Below are 17,125 nucleotides of genomic sequence, written 5' to 3'. Positions count from 1 at the left end.
CGAGTAACAGGTATATACATACAAGGATACCTAAATTAGCGCGTTGAAACTACTTTTAAGTATAAAAAGACACAGGTTCCTACGTTAAACCGACCCAATGCGCCCAGCAATATTACCATAAAAGGAAAGACATTACTTGACGGTGTCCGCACTTGTACTGCTGACGTGGCATTTGCGATTGCTGAAACACCAACGGATTTATTAAATATTCACACATTTGAGCCATTTTTAACGTCCACGCGGGTCAAATCCCTTTCAACTGACAGTGCCAATGCACCTAATATAAGTCCCGTTAATTCCGAAGCGGTCAATGATAAAAAAGTTGCCGGGTCTCACCAAAATATGCGAACACATAGCTCAACATCAGCGAAGCGCGCGCTTTTAACAAGCGATACTAAACAAAATCCACCAATTAAAATTCAAAGGCAAAAGAGTAAGTTTAACTTTGTACGTTACTCGATTGGGTGGTCTGAATCGGATATGAGCCCAGAGCCTGAGCAAAATGGCTTTGATGCACCTAATATAAGTCCCGTTAATTCCGAAGCGGTCAATGATAAAAAAGTTGCGGGGTCTCACCAAAATATGCGAACACATAGCTCAACATTAGCGAAGCGCGCGCTTTTAACAAACGATACTAAACAAAATCCACCAACTAAAATTCAAAGGCAAAAGCGTAAGTTTAACTCTGTACGTTACTCGATTGGGTCGTCTGAATCGGATATGAGCCCAGAGCCTGAGCAAAATGGCTTTGATATGAATAATTCTAAAAGTGCATCGGAGGTTGGAAAATCTGTTAACAGAACTGAACAAATAACTGTATTAGAAGTCCAACCGAAAAACACGAATGCTACACAGTGTAATGCTGAAGGTAGGTTACTAAAAAATTCTGCCACTTCCGTATTTCTATTTTCATCTACTTATCTGTACAAAAAAATTTCTTTATTTTTATCATGCATAGGATAGCATGATTGAATCATGGGTACATAGTACATAAATACATACATATATTTATAACTATATTATTTTCTTATAGGCAATAATATGTCACCCGAAAATAATAAAATTAAAAACAACTTAGATCAATTAAAAACTCGTCCTTCGACTGAAAATGAACGTCCGGTCAATTACATTGGTTCGTTTGTGTCAGTTTCACGAGGCAAAGTGAGCGCACGTAAAGAGCGGGGAAAACGGGATAGCATTTACCTTCCCGGCGCAAATGATAGTCTAACAATCACAGCACCAGGAACACCCGTTAAAAGGCAGAAACCCCATGCAAAAGTGCAGTTACTACGCCTGTCAATATTGAGGCTCGCCGAATTCTTGAGGCAGTGCGTTATTTCCGACAGCAACTTAGTAACGAAATCGATCGCTTGCGTGTATTATGCGACCAGTGGGAAGAGTACAAACAACAAAATGTGCTCCTACTTCAAAAATCCGCCGGGGAAGATATGATCAACGTGACCATAGGTCAAACAAAACTTTTAACGAGTAAAAAGTTTCAACAGTTTAAGGGTCTAATAGATCGTTGCGAAAATGGAGCTAGAGGTACGGCAGCCGCCGACGACGGTAGTGAGGATACGAAGCCAATTACAGACGTTGATTTAGAAGGCTTTTGGTCCATGCTTAATCTACAGGTTAGTTTATCAAGCACTCTGAAGTTTTTTGATGCAATCTTAGTATATATTCGTATTATATAACTTATTAGGTGGATAATGTTGAGAAAAGATTTGAAAATTTAACGCGCTGGAAAGCCAATAATTGTCGGATCCCGATGAGATTCAGGAAACGAAACAACTCAAGCTAAAATGCAAACCAAATCTAACTAAAGTTAAAAAGGCAAAACCACCTGTAAAAACGGCAAAATCAAGCAGTGGTTTGCAAGCAATGTTGCGAAAAATGCACGCTGAAATGCGAAAAAATAAGGAAACTGCTATTGGTGCTGGCGTTGCAGATGAAAATGTGCTGGTGTCGACACCAACTCGCCAACGCCAATGGCGTTCACACAGTGGCACTCCAAAAATTGCGGGCACTGAGCAGCGCAACAGTACGCCACGTCGTATCTCGGTTGTGGTACGTGATCGCAAATCTCTCTCGGCTGCTGCAACGGTTATCAGTTTGCCGGCTGATAGCTCAGTAGGATCTGTGGTAGCGGGAAATAGACGTCACTCACGTTTCATTGGCGAGTCACCAAAATCCCTTAAGGCATCTAGCAGTGAATTGCGTGGAAGTCTCAGCAACATGGAGAAAGCATTTGGCGGCTGTAGTGATTTGCTACGTAGCACACTTGCTGCAAACACACAAAAATTACGACGTCGTAGTGGCACACCGAATTTCGTCGAATCTGCCATCGAATTGGATGTTAAGCAACCACAAGTTTCGGAAAAAGTGCGTACTCCTTCACCACGTAAGTCCATATTGAAGACTCGTGGTGCTGCGAAGGACAAACCGAAGAATGTGATTTTTAACGAAAAGCTGCGTGTTAAGAAATTCAAATTTACCCGAGAGGATGATGAATTGAGCGATGATGAGGAGCAGCAAATGCAAACGAGTACAGAAGGTAGAAAAAAATTAAAAACTTGTAAATCATATAAATGTTTAAACAGAATAATATATTTCTAGAGCTCCTCTCAACTCCGCGCGCTTATTCCTTACGCACGCGCAAAGTAGTTCTTCGACCATCTAGCGAATTCGTAATACCAGTTAAGCATATTTAATAAGTAGCTATTTTATTAATTGCGATTTTTTGTAATGCATTATTTGACGTTTATATGCAATTGACATTTATATAATTGCAATTTCCTAAATGAATGTCATGAACGAAAGACACAAGATCACGTAAGAACAAGAGAGTGAAAACAGTCGATTTTTTTTAGCGGGTTCTACGCCATCTTGTTTAACTGGAAAACGAGCGAAAAGTAAACAAAGCAAAGAAAACAACGAAAACCAAAATTTGCCAAAATTATTGTCAGCCACTTTAAACGCCCAATTTAGGTAAAGTGATGCAACAAAATGCTTTAAAATGTGTTGTCATGTTGAATTAACTCTTCTTTACTTGAATAAAAGTGTAAAATAGTGGTGCTTGTGATGTAAACAAACGCCCAGCTGACGAACCCGCTTTCGCAAACTTTTTTCTCAAAACCAGTTACAAATACAACGTCGCGTTCTTACGTGATCTTGTATTTTTGGTTCATGAATGAATGTATGACTTGTTTTGTGTCTTATCAAAAAAAGTTTCAAATTAATCACGCACTTTTGTTTCGTACATATGTAACAAAAATTGGAAATTGAGTAACTGCTCTTTTACACAGTTCAAGTATTGAATTCAATTCTGCTCGCATGTGGAAGAGAGGGGAAGAGAAGAAAAGGGACGAGTACACATGCGTCTGTACCGTCAAGTCGTTTCAACTTTCTTGCTTTGCTTTTGGCATTTTCGTTGCTTCCCATTTAAAGAACCAAAAACTTGAATTCAACAGAATTGAAGCGTGTAAACGCAAATAGAAAACACAAAAGAGAATGAGCAAGAATTGCTTTCAAGTAGTTGAATAATGTAAATCGGGTGTAACAGTGGCTACACGCGACAAACATATCCGCGCACATGTGCGGCTTGCGGGTCATGTTCGTCGTTTGTAGGGCGGTTTGCAAGCATGCTCGCCAAAAATCAAAAAATTTTGATTTACAGCGAGCATGCTCGTCGTTTGTAGCGTGGTTTGCGAGCATCGCATTGGAAACAAAAACAACAACCTCACTTTGTGTTGATGCTTGCAGTGTGCACATCGCGGATAAATGCATCCAAGCCATGTGCGTTAATTGAATTTTTGACAAATGAGGCTAAATTACTATATGTATATGTATGTACATACATATAAGTAAAATATAAATAAATTTAAGTAACACATACATAAAAAACCCTAAGTCATAAGTATTTCAATTGCATCATCCGCGTCTTTCCTTTCCATGTTTACGCTTTGAGTACAAAATCACTTATGAGCCGCTCGCCGTCTGTAGCAAACGACAGCCAGCATGTTGGCGCACATGTGCGCGGATATGCTCGTCGTGTGTTGCTACTGTAACCGAACCCTGCAAGAACAGTGACTATCATTTGATGGGCAAGACTGATGGAGATTTCTGTCATTGGCTACCTACAAGTTTCTATCAAATTCTAAAGGGCAGTGTGAAAAATATGATGGAAACTTTCGTGTACGTGTGATGCTTCATCTCCTTCTAGCATATACGTTTTTGCATATTGCTAGACTGCTCACTCCCATTGAGTTTGGCATTCAGATTTGAATCATCAGTGATGTAAATCTTCGACAATTATGAGTGATCAACCTTGATAGAAATATAAGTCAGCAATGTGCAATCAAATTTGATGTAATAACCGATCATTCATGACACATCAAGTATGACAGGTTTGCCTATCATTCCTGATTATTCACCGCTGATGTAAAAATTCGTCAAGTCTGATCTCTCACGCATGATTAGAAAGCTATCATTAATGACACATTTAAGACATATTTTTTTTTCTTTTATTTTCATAAAATCTTAAGACCTAATTATTAATCATTAAAATATTAGATGATAAATAATTAATGTCTTACGAACATCAACCAGTATGAGTTTGTTCAGTGGTTTTCTCTCCCATCTTCCGTCCCAGTTGAATTGCAGCAATGTTTCGTCCGTAAATAAANGTTATGTATAGCGACTAATTACAGTATACAGAAAAGCGCTGACAACATCAGAATTTAGTTTGTTGACATGTACATTTCGAAGTAATTGGCAAATTTGTTCGTGTGTTTTAACAATTTATGTAAACACATTACAAAACCGTCATAAGGGTGAAACAGAAAATTGCGCCACTAGATTCTATTATAAAAGTCTAGCTAGTTGTATGACAAACGCCATACAAATCCACATTTCAAACTTTGTACATTAAACATTAAGGCTGCGTTTCTTTATACATTCCGGATAATCCCATTTCACAGCCGGAATAAACAGAATGCGTTTGAAATATACGACAACATATAATCAGGAACGTTCTAAGGAATAAGTAAACAAAAAAGTTTATTCCAAACGTTCAGAATGAATAAAGAAATGCAGCCTAAATAAACACAAAGGAAATGTAGCCAAAAATTTGTTAAAATAAGGCGTTTCTATAGTTCTGCAACCAGCGTATACATGTACATACATAAAACAGATATTGAACAGAGTGGGATTTTTTGTTAAATACCTTTCCACAAAATCTTATAAACTAATTACTGAACATTAAAAAGTTAGTAGCAAACTGATGCATGCCTTACGAACTAAAAATTCAGAAAACATAAAAACATACATACAGCTGCGTTCGAAATTATGGTACCAAAATTCAGAAAAAAGGTATTGGTAAGGTAAACATTGAACATTAAATAAACATTGAACATTAAATAAACATCGAACATTAAATAAACATTGAATATTAAATAAGCATTAAACATTAAAAAACAAAGGCAATTTAGCGAAAAATTAATCAAAATAAGGCGTTTATATTATTTCTGACACTAGCGTTCATATGTACGTACTTAAATCTAATATTAAATAATCTTAAAATTATAGATGTTTTTTGATTTTTTTGTTAAAAAATTTTTTGGCCGAAGCGGTGATAGCTCAGCTCAACTACCTTTTTGATATCCTTTTCCAACTCAACTGCACCTTTCTTGTTAAATGCATCTATGTGGCATGAAATAGATTATCAAAAAACATTTTATTGTTAAAAGATATGTTTGTATGCATACGGTAGTTGCCACATAATTAGAGATACTATTTCTTTATAAGTTTTGACCATTTATTTTTTACTTTATTTGTTTTTAACTTTTATACAGATATATTTTATACCAAAACGAAAACCCTGCAACTCAAAGTTTCATTAAAAATCGCAAAATTTCCAAAAATGGTAATCAAAATTTATAACTTTTAAATCACGTTCTCTAGAAACAAATTCGGGTATGCAGATTTACAGCGCATTCAACGTCAGCATAATATTGTGCAAGTTTTAAGCGGCTAAAACCTTGCGTTGTTTTTTGATAATTTTTTACAAAGTGTGTTAGAAATGTTTTTATATAGGTGCATAAATACATATAACTAAAAAAAAAATAAATGGTCAGAACGTAATTACCTCGTAGGATTGTGTCAACCAGCATGAGTTTGTTCAGTGGTTTTCTCTCCCATCTTCCGTCCCAGTTGAATTGCAGCAATGTTTCGTCCGTAAATAGATGTTTAATGACGCTGCCTACGTCCTCAGATACACCTTTTAATTTTATGATATATGTGGCCTTTTGAAAATATATGTACAGCAATTAGAATGTAAAATAAGCATTCCATCATGTAATTCTTTACCATGGCTTGTGCATACTCTGGATCTCGTAACTTGGTTTCCATTAAATCCACAGCGCAATCGGACTGCAGTGGCAGAGAACTGGCGATGTCATCTAAATTTTTGTCAGAAATTATTCATTTTAAATGAAATATTTTATAAAACTTATCTTTATTTTTCCACAGCACTTTAAGTTTTGAACATCTTTTCGTTTTGCGTCTCATGAACCAAAAAGACAAGATCACGACAGCAGAAGAGTGGCCCGTTATAATCGCACTTATGAAAAAAGTAGGGCGATTTTGACATAAGCCGTTTGTTTACATTTCGTTCGTTTACATATTGGTGGTGGCTTTTTACTGCAATTTTCTTAATTTTCGCTTGTGACAACGTGTGCACACATAAGGTAAAGAATAATTTAACACAACGACATGATTTATAGGAGAATTTGCATAATAAAAATGATTATTCATGCGTTCAAAAATTACGCGTTTTTTTTTGTTCTCTTCGTTGTTTACTTCTTACAACAAAGATGGCGTCGAGATTTCAACAGCTAGAAAATAACTTTTTTCTTTCTTTCCTTAAAAGCTCAGTTAGTCTAGACTTAACTTAATTTAACTTACCGTAAGAAATCATCAATGATTACTCAACACGTCAACTTAAGCCAAGAGCGGAAATATTTTGTTTTTGTATTTTCTTTTTCAGCTGTTTAACAGTTCGCCGCCTTAAATGCCACATCAAAAAAAATCATGCAAACAACAATGTTTGCTTTCATTTATTTTTAAGAAATACAAAAACGAGAGTCTGGCAAGCCTGATTCTCTCACCGCTCTCAATTTCCGTAAGACCGTAACTTAAGAACCTAAAATCTACAGGTTCTTAAGTTTCTTACGCTAAGTTAAGTTTTAACTAACCGCCAACACAGTTTCTCATATAACAGGTTGGCCGAAATATTTAGTTAAGTTACGTTACGGAAATTAAGTCTAGACTAACTGAGCTGTAAGGCGTGATCTTGTGTCTTTCGTTCATGTTTGCGTCTTTCTTTTTTCTGTTGATGTGCGCATTTGAACTTCTTCAGTACCAAGTACTTTATAATACGGTTTTATTTATTACGTTTATATATAATAAGAATGTCATACCACAATGAAAACTTTTATTTTTACTTACTTTTGCTATGAGCGAGGTCGATAAAATTAAAATTAAACTAATTAAGTTCAAAATTATATCCAAGTACTTCAGTACTCGACATTATTTGGCAGGTACAACTACTTTTGTTGCGCACAAAATGCAGCCCTAGTGAATCTTGTGGTTACTATGGCAACCAACTACCGTTACTTCTATCCACGGTGCAGCGAACAAAGGTGGCGCCGATTTTGACAGTTGTGGTAACTTGTAAATAAACTTTTGTTTACAAATCAGCGAAAGAGAAATTTGAATTATAAGTGAAAAATCAGTTTAAATCGTGTTAATTTGCAATTAGTGAGTGATTTTTGAGTTGAAGACTGCGTAAAAACTAATACAATGAAGTGCTGTGTGTTAAATTGCGACAAACGTCCAGATGCAAGAAGCGTAGATGCAAGTGTAGCGCTGGGACGAATCGCTGCATTTTGTGTACATAGGGCACGGCAAAGCCGTTCCCGAAATGTTTCTCTATTATTATATTAACAGCATTTCCTCACAATGATTTTGTTTCTGCTCCACGCAGCCTCCATTAGCAAGTTAACTAATAAGTCCCGCAGAGATGCTGCTGTAGTTTTCTGCAGCAGCCTTAATTGCAAAGCAATGGAGTGCACTAAAACGTTTGCTGAAGCAGCCTCAATTGCAAAACAATGGAGTGCACTGCAATGTCCACTGTTCTTTAATAGATTAGGTGAAAAATGCGATAATTTCGCATTTAGCAAAATTAAAACACGTTTTTCGCAGTAAAGTGAACTGCTTTCGCTGTTTCAACTCGTTCTTCTTTTCGCTCTATTCTTTGTTTACTTGTGGTACACAAATGTCAACGCCCAGGACGGCGCAATCTTGTATTCTATCATTCTTGNGTTTGTTGTAACTCATACCAATGACAGTATGGACATCAGCGTATAATTTGTTAGTGTAATTTTTTACTTATATACGGCCAACACCACCTTGTTAAATACGCCTTGGGCGCAATCTTGTATTCTATCATTCTTGACTTCTATCAGCATTGACACTCACTTGATCTATCAAATGACAGTCATTCCCTACGGAGCCAAACTGGCATATAAAATTTTGCATATGTGTTAGTTTTCGTTGAGAATGTGTTAGAGTTTCTGTCATTCGCGTCTTGTAGGGAAGATTCTTTTCGACCAATTAGCTGTTAGAAGACACATTGTTCGAAAAAAAGCCACCCATCCGGCTCTATCGTAGCAGATCCAAACCCATGGCATAACGACATAACCCAGGAAAGTTGCCCAAGCAGCTAAACAGTGTTTTGTGTCATGAGTTTATAATATGGCAATGTATAGGATGCAAAAAAGTTATGCCTTGGCAAATAATGTTTTAAAAATTATTATTATTTTTTTTTTTTAATTTATTGCAGTCATATGAAACAGACGTTCCTTACAGACTAGAGATGAAAGTTTAGCTACTTAGACGATACGTGTAAAACATAAAGCACTCTACAGTTTCGAGACCAAAGATAAAATAAATAAACTTTTTGGAAGAGAGAAATCCAGTTCGATAGAATTCGAGATCGTGTTAAATTCGTTTAAAGCTCTTGAAATAGGAGCATTTCTGGCATACTCCGTTTTACAATTTCCTCCATAAAACGGCAGAGGATTGCGAAGATTCCTTAGAGGAGCATTGAAGTTGACCTGCTCTAGGAGCGTAGGGCAATCGATCACACCATTTATTAAGTTAAAAAATTTGTACTATCAACACCTTTCTGGTTTCCATTCTCACAAAATAAATCTACATAAATATACGAAAGATTTCACGATGCAATCAGAATTGTCTGCGAATTCATCGAACTTCCGTGAATACTGTAAATTTGAACTTGAAATACTGGAGCAAAAACAAAAAATTTTCTCGCAAAGAATGGTGGCTCGGCTGAAGCTGAAGAAATACATTTGCCGACAAAAAGCCTGCAACCAAATTGCGCAACAACTGGTACCAAACAAAGAAGAGAAAACGTTAATCTGCATCGGATCAACAGAGATTGCTGCGAACTCGCCAATACGCGGATATAGGCGTACACCAAATCGGTTACTAATCGCAGCACTAAAACAACGGCAAGCAGATATTCTGATGGTTAATGAATTCTGGACAACCAAACTTTGCGCCAAGTGTTACAACGTAAACCTGACGTCCAAATCGCCACACAGGTACCAGTTTTGTCAAAAATGTTGTACATGCTGGAATCGCGACTTCAATGCTGGGAAAAACATTCTCTACCTGGGAGAATGTATCATTAACCAAGAATAAAAACACGAGAATTTTCACAAATAAGATGTCATTATTTCATTTATGGCATCTGACTGGCAACAGTTTAAGTGCGAATTAAAAACTGTGGTAGCCCTGTACGGTCAACTGTCAATAAAATCACAGCCATGTGGTAACATTGAGCTTAATCAATCTGTTTGGTAACAAATATACCTACTTATCAAATATTTTCTCTAATAAATAAATATCTAATAAATATCTTCTCTAAATTTCTAGAAAGTAGCTGCGTAGTGGTGTTAAGCAATAGAACACTTTAATAATGCGGTTTTTATGTGTGCAACAAATATAGAGGCGGTGAAATCGAAAAGGAAATGCGACGTTCACTATAAATGTAAGATTGACAACACCTTGATGTATTATAGGTAAAGTGGAAAACATGTTCAAGTTGGATTAAAAGGTTAAGAAAACTGTTTAAAATATGTATTGTGAACTGAGGAAAATAACTTATTCAATGCTAAATTTGGGCGTGAATCGCAAGTGGTCCGATGGTCTCATACAAATTCACATGTACCCAAAAACATATGTATGTACATATGCATATATATTGATATGTGAAATGGGTGCAAGCACCTTTAGTTTTTTTTTTTGTATCTAGCTTAGTGAATTAGGGTTATGCTTTGCGATGTCGAAATTTCAACGGAATGTATGCACAAATGCCGAATTCGTTGGCATAAATTAAAAGTGAGACAACATGGCTTGCCCAACACGTTTATTTCCCTTTCATGATTAGGTGGGTGTAATAACATATCATCATTGAAATAAAGCAAATGGTATTTGTTGCTGTCGAGATGATGTGAACAAAAATATGTATCGGCATACGTATACGTTTATACCACCGTGCGTTTATACATAATATGTATATATGTGTAAGCTTTGGAACGCTGATTTAATTATACATACATATTTATAGGAAACGGAATAGCGAAAAAATTAGAATGATAATAATATATGAAAACGCCGGCGCCCACCAAACATAGCACAATCGACATTTCGTGTTTACACATAATAGTATAATCAGGTATTTGAATCAAATTATAATTGGCAATAACTAGGCTCCTATTGTTTCTCCTTTTAAACTAATTCAATGCATGTCATCTCTATGCTTATGAACAGTTCTATGGTAGCTAATGATACTTATATCTACATATTAATTAAAATACTTTCATTTATTTTTTTTTTAGAATACACCCTAATGTCGAAATCACAAGCTTCGTGCGGGTTTGCTACTCAGCAGGTTCCTTCGTTGCAAAATGAAGGCAAGAAAGCTCGGAAATTATGTTGTGTAAAATCTTATTTTAATAATTTTCGTTCATAATTTAGAACAAATGGTTCTGCATTTACACATGCCCAACAAAGGCATGCGGCCTATCAATATCAACGAGGCAAACGATACTGTACAGCATGTAATAGAACGTGCTGTGCGTAGTTTAATACCAGGTCATATGCCGAATGCTCATTTTTATGCTCTCCGATTGAATAACGTTGTAACAAAGGAAATATTATGGATGACCAGGTCAACGGGAATGAATCAGGTCATGAGATACATATGGTATCCGATTTGTCCAAATCTTGAGTGTTCCAGTTATGAAAATACAAGAGTGAAGAGTAGCAATAGAAATTCGGTAAATAGTGTTTGGCGGGCTGAGCTACGGATACGTTACATTCCAAATAGTTTAGCTGAATTCTATGAGGAGGATAAGACAAGTTGTTTATATTATTTTGATCAAGTAAGTGACATATTTATGTAACCTTAGCTATATAATTGTTTTCCATTTTAATTTAGGCCAAGCAAGATTACGTTTTGTCGGACCCCTCAATCGATGTCGATACGGCGATACTGTTATGTTGTTTAAGTATCCGGCATTACTTTAAAAATACGATCATCAAAGCCCCAGATAAAAAACATCATATTGACTATGTTGAGAAGGAAATTGGTTTAAATTCTTTTCTTCCTAAATCTGTGATAAGTTCAGTAAAGCCAAAGAATTTGAAAAAATTAATTCAAGCTGGATACAAGAAAGTGTATAATTTTACCGATATTGAATACATAAGCAAGTAAGAAAAAATCCAAACTTCTGATCTAACATGTGTATGTACATACAGCTGCGGGCAATAAAATATTAGCAAAATTCAAATGATATTGTTTGCAACTTATGTTTATTTATTTATTTTTTTTTGTAATTTAAAGTTACTTCCTAATTCTTTATAAGAAGAATTAATTGGCCAGCAAAAAAGCTTAAAACGCCATCTCCAATTAAGTTTATTTATTTATTTTTAATTATTTTAAAATTTAAAGTTAAAAAAAAAGTAATAAAAAATGCAAGCTTTTTATTCATAGTTTTTTTTTTGTTTAATTTTCGAGTATGCAGTTTTGTAGCCCATTAAATTTAATGATAATAAAGCACAAGTTTCAATTAACTCAAAATTACCGTTGATTTTTTAGAATTTTTTTGTCGGAAGAAAATTTTTATATGGAAGAAAATTCCCAACACCTGCACAACAAAAAAAATCTAAGAAATCAATGTTAATTTTTAGTAACTTGATACTTACACTTTATTTTATTTAAATGTTGTTAACAAAAGTTTGCTAGTTGCTAAAAAATCGCTTTGATTATTGGATCGTTACTGTATGTGATTTCTATGCAGATCGGACTAAATTTTAAATAAAAATTATTCAAAATAAATAAGCATAAGTTGAAAAAATATTATTTATTTAGCATAGTTTGCAAATGAATTTGCAAAGTATGATATAGGCACCGGACGTGACCTCCATTGAGCGCCTTAGAATACATATGTGTATTTTGTTAAGTTTCTTCATTGCGGTGATGTATACGAAGTGCTTCGTCTATTTCTATAATGTTGCTGTTCCTGCAATTTAGTGTTTCCTTGATGCTTTTTTTTTTAATAACGAGTGAGGGCAGGTTGTTAATACATGCTCTATAGTGAGGGTTGTTGCACAAAAAGAGCATGATCGTGGAAGTGTTTTGGTGAAAAAGTGTGATGTATTAAAGAGTGTAGTGCCTGTCCGAAGCCTGGCTAACTTAATGATTTGATTAGTTTTATGTCGTAATTATGTCTAGGGATATCGAAATTAAGCTTGGGTAGGAATGTTCTGAGGTCGTCTGCGATTTTCAGTTCGGCTTCCATCTGCACCGCTGAAAAAATATAATTTTGAATTTTGCTACTATTTCAATATGTACATATGTACAATCTGAATATATACAACTTGTACAAATATATGTATTTTTAAAATAATTTCTTAGGTTTTTTGAACTTCTGCAATCATGTAAAATTAATAGTTACGAAAAGTTTTCAGTAACATTAAGCTCAGCATGGAATATATCCGGCATTCTATACATCGGTCCACAAATCGGTACCTCTCTCAAAACAACATCGCGTGCTCATAAATTAAAAATATTTCGTTAAATATTTTAGGAATTTCCTATCAAACTCATCCACAAGCTGACCTGACTGGCGTCGCAACATTCAAAGACATAATAAAAATTGTAACACTTGCTATACCCAGAGATAATGTTAGCAAAGAATCCAAAAAACCTTTTCCAAATGCTACTAATGCAGAAGACAAATATGATCCATGCAAATGTTGGGAAGTGAAAACTCAACTGAGAATAACCACTCGAAGCAACGATGAAGACTTAGTCATAACATGTGATGGCATAAATGTAAGCTTATATTAAACAAAACCCTAATCATTTTTGCCTTTGATAACACTTTAATTTTTGTCTTTTTAGACGGCTGAAAGTATTGCCGATCTTATTGACGGATATTGCTGTTTAATCCATGGTAGCAGTTATGTTTCTATATGGGAACGGAACGACGGTAATAGTATAAATAATGGTTTAAATGCAGCGACAGCAGCTTTAAAGGAGAAACAAAATAACGGAATAGGCAAGACAAAGAACAACAGCGGAGATTCGACGGACGGTGGAGCGACTACTCAAACTTGCGGAAAATCAAAGCCCACCTTAACTGAAGATTACGCTGAAATAGGTCTAATAGATGAAGAGGGAGACTACTCTACGCCAACGGGTATGTTTATTTAGAATTTACAAGATGAAAGAATGAATAATAACCCACAAATAAATATTGAAAAAATCGTATTTTAGCTCGAAATTACGAATTAGAAAGATCTCAGATAAATCTCAATGAAAAAATTGGTGTTGGCCAGTTTGGTGATGTTCATATAGGCACATACTTTCCGAAGGCTAAGAAGAATGCCAAACCAAATATATTGGGTAATATAGAAATGAAATCGTCTGTAATTCAAGTGGCAGTCAAAACGTGCAAAGCAAGCGATGATCCACAAAAAATGGAGCAATTTCTAGAGGAAGCATGTATGCAATCAATATATGGGTTTGATATTTTAAGCATTATTTTATTTTAAATTGTAGATATAATGCAAAAATTCGACCATCCACATATAATAAGGCTAATTGGTATATGCAGTGAGTCACCAATTTGGATTGTTATGGAACTAGCACGTCATGGAGAACTCCGAGCCTATTTGAAGACCAACAGCAAGAAGTATGTATTGCACTTTTTTATTAATGAATTTGAGTTTGAAATCTCAGTGATGGGTGAAAACAGGAAGACGTTAGTAATTAGCTGTACAAATCTAGGCACAAAGCCTTGAAATAAGTTGATTAAAAATATACCTATAAGTATGTATCTTCAACAATTGTCTGTATATCGATGACTGAGCGGAAGATCGACCTATCTCGGCAGCCAGTTCGAAAACACCCTATCTCAGAAAGCCTTCCAATAACGCTCTACTTCAGAATTTGCTTAAAAACGCTCTATTTTCCAATTTTATTGAAAAACATCTTATCTCAGAATTTGGTTGAATAACGCCCTAAATCAGAATTCCTTTCAAAAACGCCCTATCTCAAAGGTAAATACGTTGAAAATAAGCTGAAATAGGGTGTTTTTGAATCGGCAGCTGAGATAGGGCCTTCTTCCACTAAAGTCTGATATGGCGTTTTTAAATCAAATTCTGAAGTAGGGCGATTTTGAAAAGTTTTCTGAGATAGAGCGTTTTCGAACTGGCTGCCGGATACTGGATACTGGATAGGTCGATCTTCCACTCAGCCATCAATATTTTTGTTCTCGGTATATTTTTTTGTTCTACAATTAGTAAATTTTTTTTTACATATTACCCGCCGTCTTCACATGCTTGAAACTCTCGTTTGCGTTCTACTTTTTTTCGGAGGCGAGCAAGGCGAACTATAAATTGAGTATATTTTTGTTTACTTTTAAAATTTTTTTGGTAAATTTGCGCGATGAATATGTATTTTTCTCGTTTACACTAAGGGTGGGTAACTCAGCAAATTTATAGGAGTTGACTCAATGACTCCAACTCACTTTAAGGAGTCAGCTCATTCAACTAACTCATTTGACTCTTTGTATGTTACACTCATTCGTATCGTAGACTCGTTTTGAGGCATAGATGCGGTATAGCGGCCGTTGAGATAAAACAAAACTTTAAAGTGGGCGTGGTCAGCTCCTTTCTACTGATTTGAAAGGTGTAATTTTTTTTGTGTGCAAATTAATAGGGCGGTGCTAGGGGGAGGGTAAAGGTGGAATTTTCAATATTTTCAAAAGCTTATATTTCGAAACCTATTGTACCGAATTTCAAAATGTGGATATGGTTGGAAAGGCAATTGATTTGATATGCACATCTTTATATATCTTACATACATACATATTTCGAGAAAAACTAAAAAGAAAACGAAATTATAAGAATTTGTGAGATTTGACATAACACCCGCAATATAAAATACATGTGGTTGTTGTTGTTGTATTCTTGCCACCACCTTGTATAAATTCGCCTCGTGCAAAAACAAAATGCAAGACTTTGCCATGCTAAACACTGTGGCGAAGCGAGAGAGTTATATGGACAAATATGAGCCACTATGATTCAATTGATTCATGTGAGCCCTACGGCATCAACTGAGTTACTGAGTTACATTTTTTTTGGACAGGGAGTCTGAGTTACCGACTCACTTATAGGAATCAACTCAATAACTCAACTCTGAGTTGAGTTACCCACCTCTAGTTTACACATTTTCGTGTGTAAAAATCCTTTTTGTTAGCGGCTTTACACAACTCTACGGGTGAAATCAAACTGCAACTGTGTATTTCGTAGCTTGTACATACTTTCGTAGTAAATTTACGCACACCACAGCAGCTATATTACACTCTAAAAAGTCAGAAATTTAAACAAGCTATTCGTTGAATAATCGAGCATGTAATTTCACGAATAATAAGGAAGGAAATCAGTAACCTTATTTTTAGCTAGGAAATTAATTTTTTTTTTTAGAGTATAGATCAGCTGATTTTGTGTATGTGTTTCGCCTCACGGTTAATTCACCTTGGAAGCGAGATAGAGTTTTGTTGAGTGGGAATGCGACAGCATACATTTAGTCTGTTCCAATAGCAGTCCGGTTTACAGGATTTAGTCAGAACTTACAGGAAGTCGTTCCTATTGACATAAAACCTGTAAGTGGGAACACATTTGAGAGAGTAACTGAGCAACTGTTCCTAGTCAGAAGTTACAGGATTTAGTCCGGAGTTTCTTTTCCTGTAAGTTCATGAAAAGTGTCAAACGATCAGCTGATTTGCATGTGCAAGCAAAAACAAACAGCGGTGAAAGAAAAGTACCTTATATTTGTAAAAAAATGGAAGTAAACAACGAAAGGTTTGAATATGTATAGATTTTAATAATTATTTAGTGATATTTCAGCTAAATCAGTGTTGTACAAATGACATGTAAACAAACCGACTGACGTTTTTACAGGAAATAGGGCTTTTTGCGTTCCTATGCACTTCTGCATCTGTTCTCCTCTTACTCTCATTTGAGAGAGTAAAATTGTAGTTTGACAGTTCCACAGGTTTTAGTCCGAAGTTCAAAGGAACAGACTAATTTTCATTTGCAAAATGTCGCCAAACAAGAAGGTTCGAGCTTTGCAGGCAAAATTTGTATTTACTACTACAGCTGTGAAATGAGGAAATAACTGTCAAACAACAAAAATGACAGTTGATAGCAATGCTGCCACGGAGAATTTTTTTTTGCTACAAAATATCCTACCAAGACCGACTAAAACCTACCAACATTTTTTTTAGTTTTTGATTTGTTTCTTTTTTTTAATGTACAGTAAAATTAAAACATTGCTAGTACAATAGCAAGTAATTTTTAGCAAAAAAAACCGACTTCAATTCTCATATAAAAAAAAAATATATATATATATCTTATGATCCAATGATCGGATCTAAACCGGATTAGTATCGGACCACCTCTG

At 35.3% G+C, this 17,125-nt stretch overlaps 1 protein-coding gene and 1 pseudogene across 9 annotated transcripts in view; both read left to right on the top strand.

Annotated features, from left to right (window-relative positions):
• Nucleotides 1-39: 39 nt before the first annotated feature.
• Nucleotides 40-2,714, top strand: LOC108360494 (guanylate kinase-associated protein mars-like; annotated as a pseudogene).
• A 6,996-nt stretch (nucleotides 2,715-9,710) lies between these two features.
• The window catches only part of Fak (protein tyrosine kinase 2 Fak), a 34,155-nt gene continuing 26,740 nt past the window's right edge, over nucleotides 9,711-17,125 (top strand). For 4 of the 9 annotated variants that reach the window (XM_017612782.1, XM_017612784.1, XM_017612777.1 and 1 more), the window contains exons 1-9: nucleotides 9,711-10,169; nucleotides 10,989-11,063; nucleotides 11,128-11,534; nucleotides 11,591-11,862; nucleotides 13,070-13,179; nucleotides 13,242-13,489; nucleotides 13,559-13,856; nucleotides 13,934-14,161; nucleotides 14,219-14,351. In XM_017612782.1, the coding sequence (XP_017468271.1) occupies nucleotides 11,000-11,063; nucleotides 11,128-11,534; nucleotides 11,591-11,862; nucleotides 13,070-13,179; nucleotides 13,242-13,489; nucleotides 13,559-13,856; nucleotides 13,934-14,161; nucleotides 14,219-14,351 (1,760 nt within the window). In that variant the 5' untranslated portion in view covers nucleotides 9,711-10,169; nucleotides 10,989-10,999. Of the gene's footprint in view, nucleotides 10,170-10,717; nucleotides 10,826-10,988; nucleotides 11,064-11,127; nucleotides 11,535-11,590; nucleotides 11,863-13,069; nucleotides 13,180-13,241; nucleotides 13,490-13,558; nucleotides 13,857-13,933; nucleotides 14,162-14,218; nucleotides 14,352-17,125 lie in introns of all 9 variants that reach the window. The other 5 variants (XM_017612781.1, XM_017612779.1, XM_017612778.1 and 2 more) reach the window with 5 other exon arrangements.

The sequence above is a fragment of the Rhagoletis zephyria genome, unplaced genomic scaffold, assembly GCF_001687245.7.
Source record: "Rhagoletis zephyria isolate East Lansing unplaced genomic scaffold, Rhagoletis_zephyria_1.1 Rzeph_scaffold_00580, whole genome shotgun sequence".
NCBI lineage: Eukaryota > Metazoa > Arthropoda > Insecta > Diptera > Tephritidae > Rhagoletis > Rhagoletis zephyria.
Note: the sequence above shows the minus strand (reverse complement) of the source record. Positions and strands in the feature narration are given on the sequence as shown.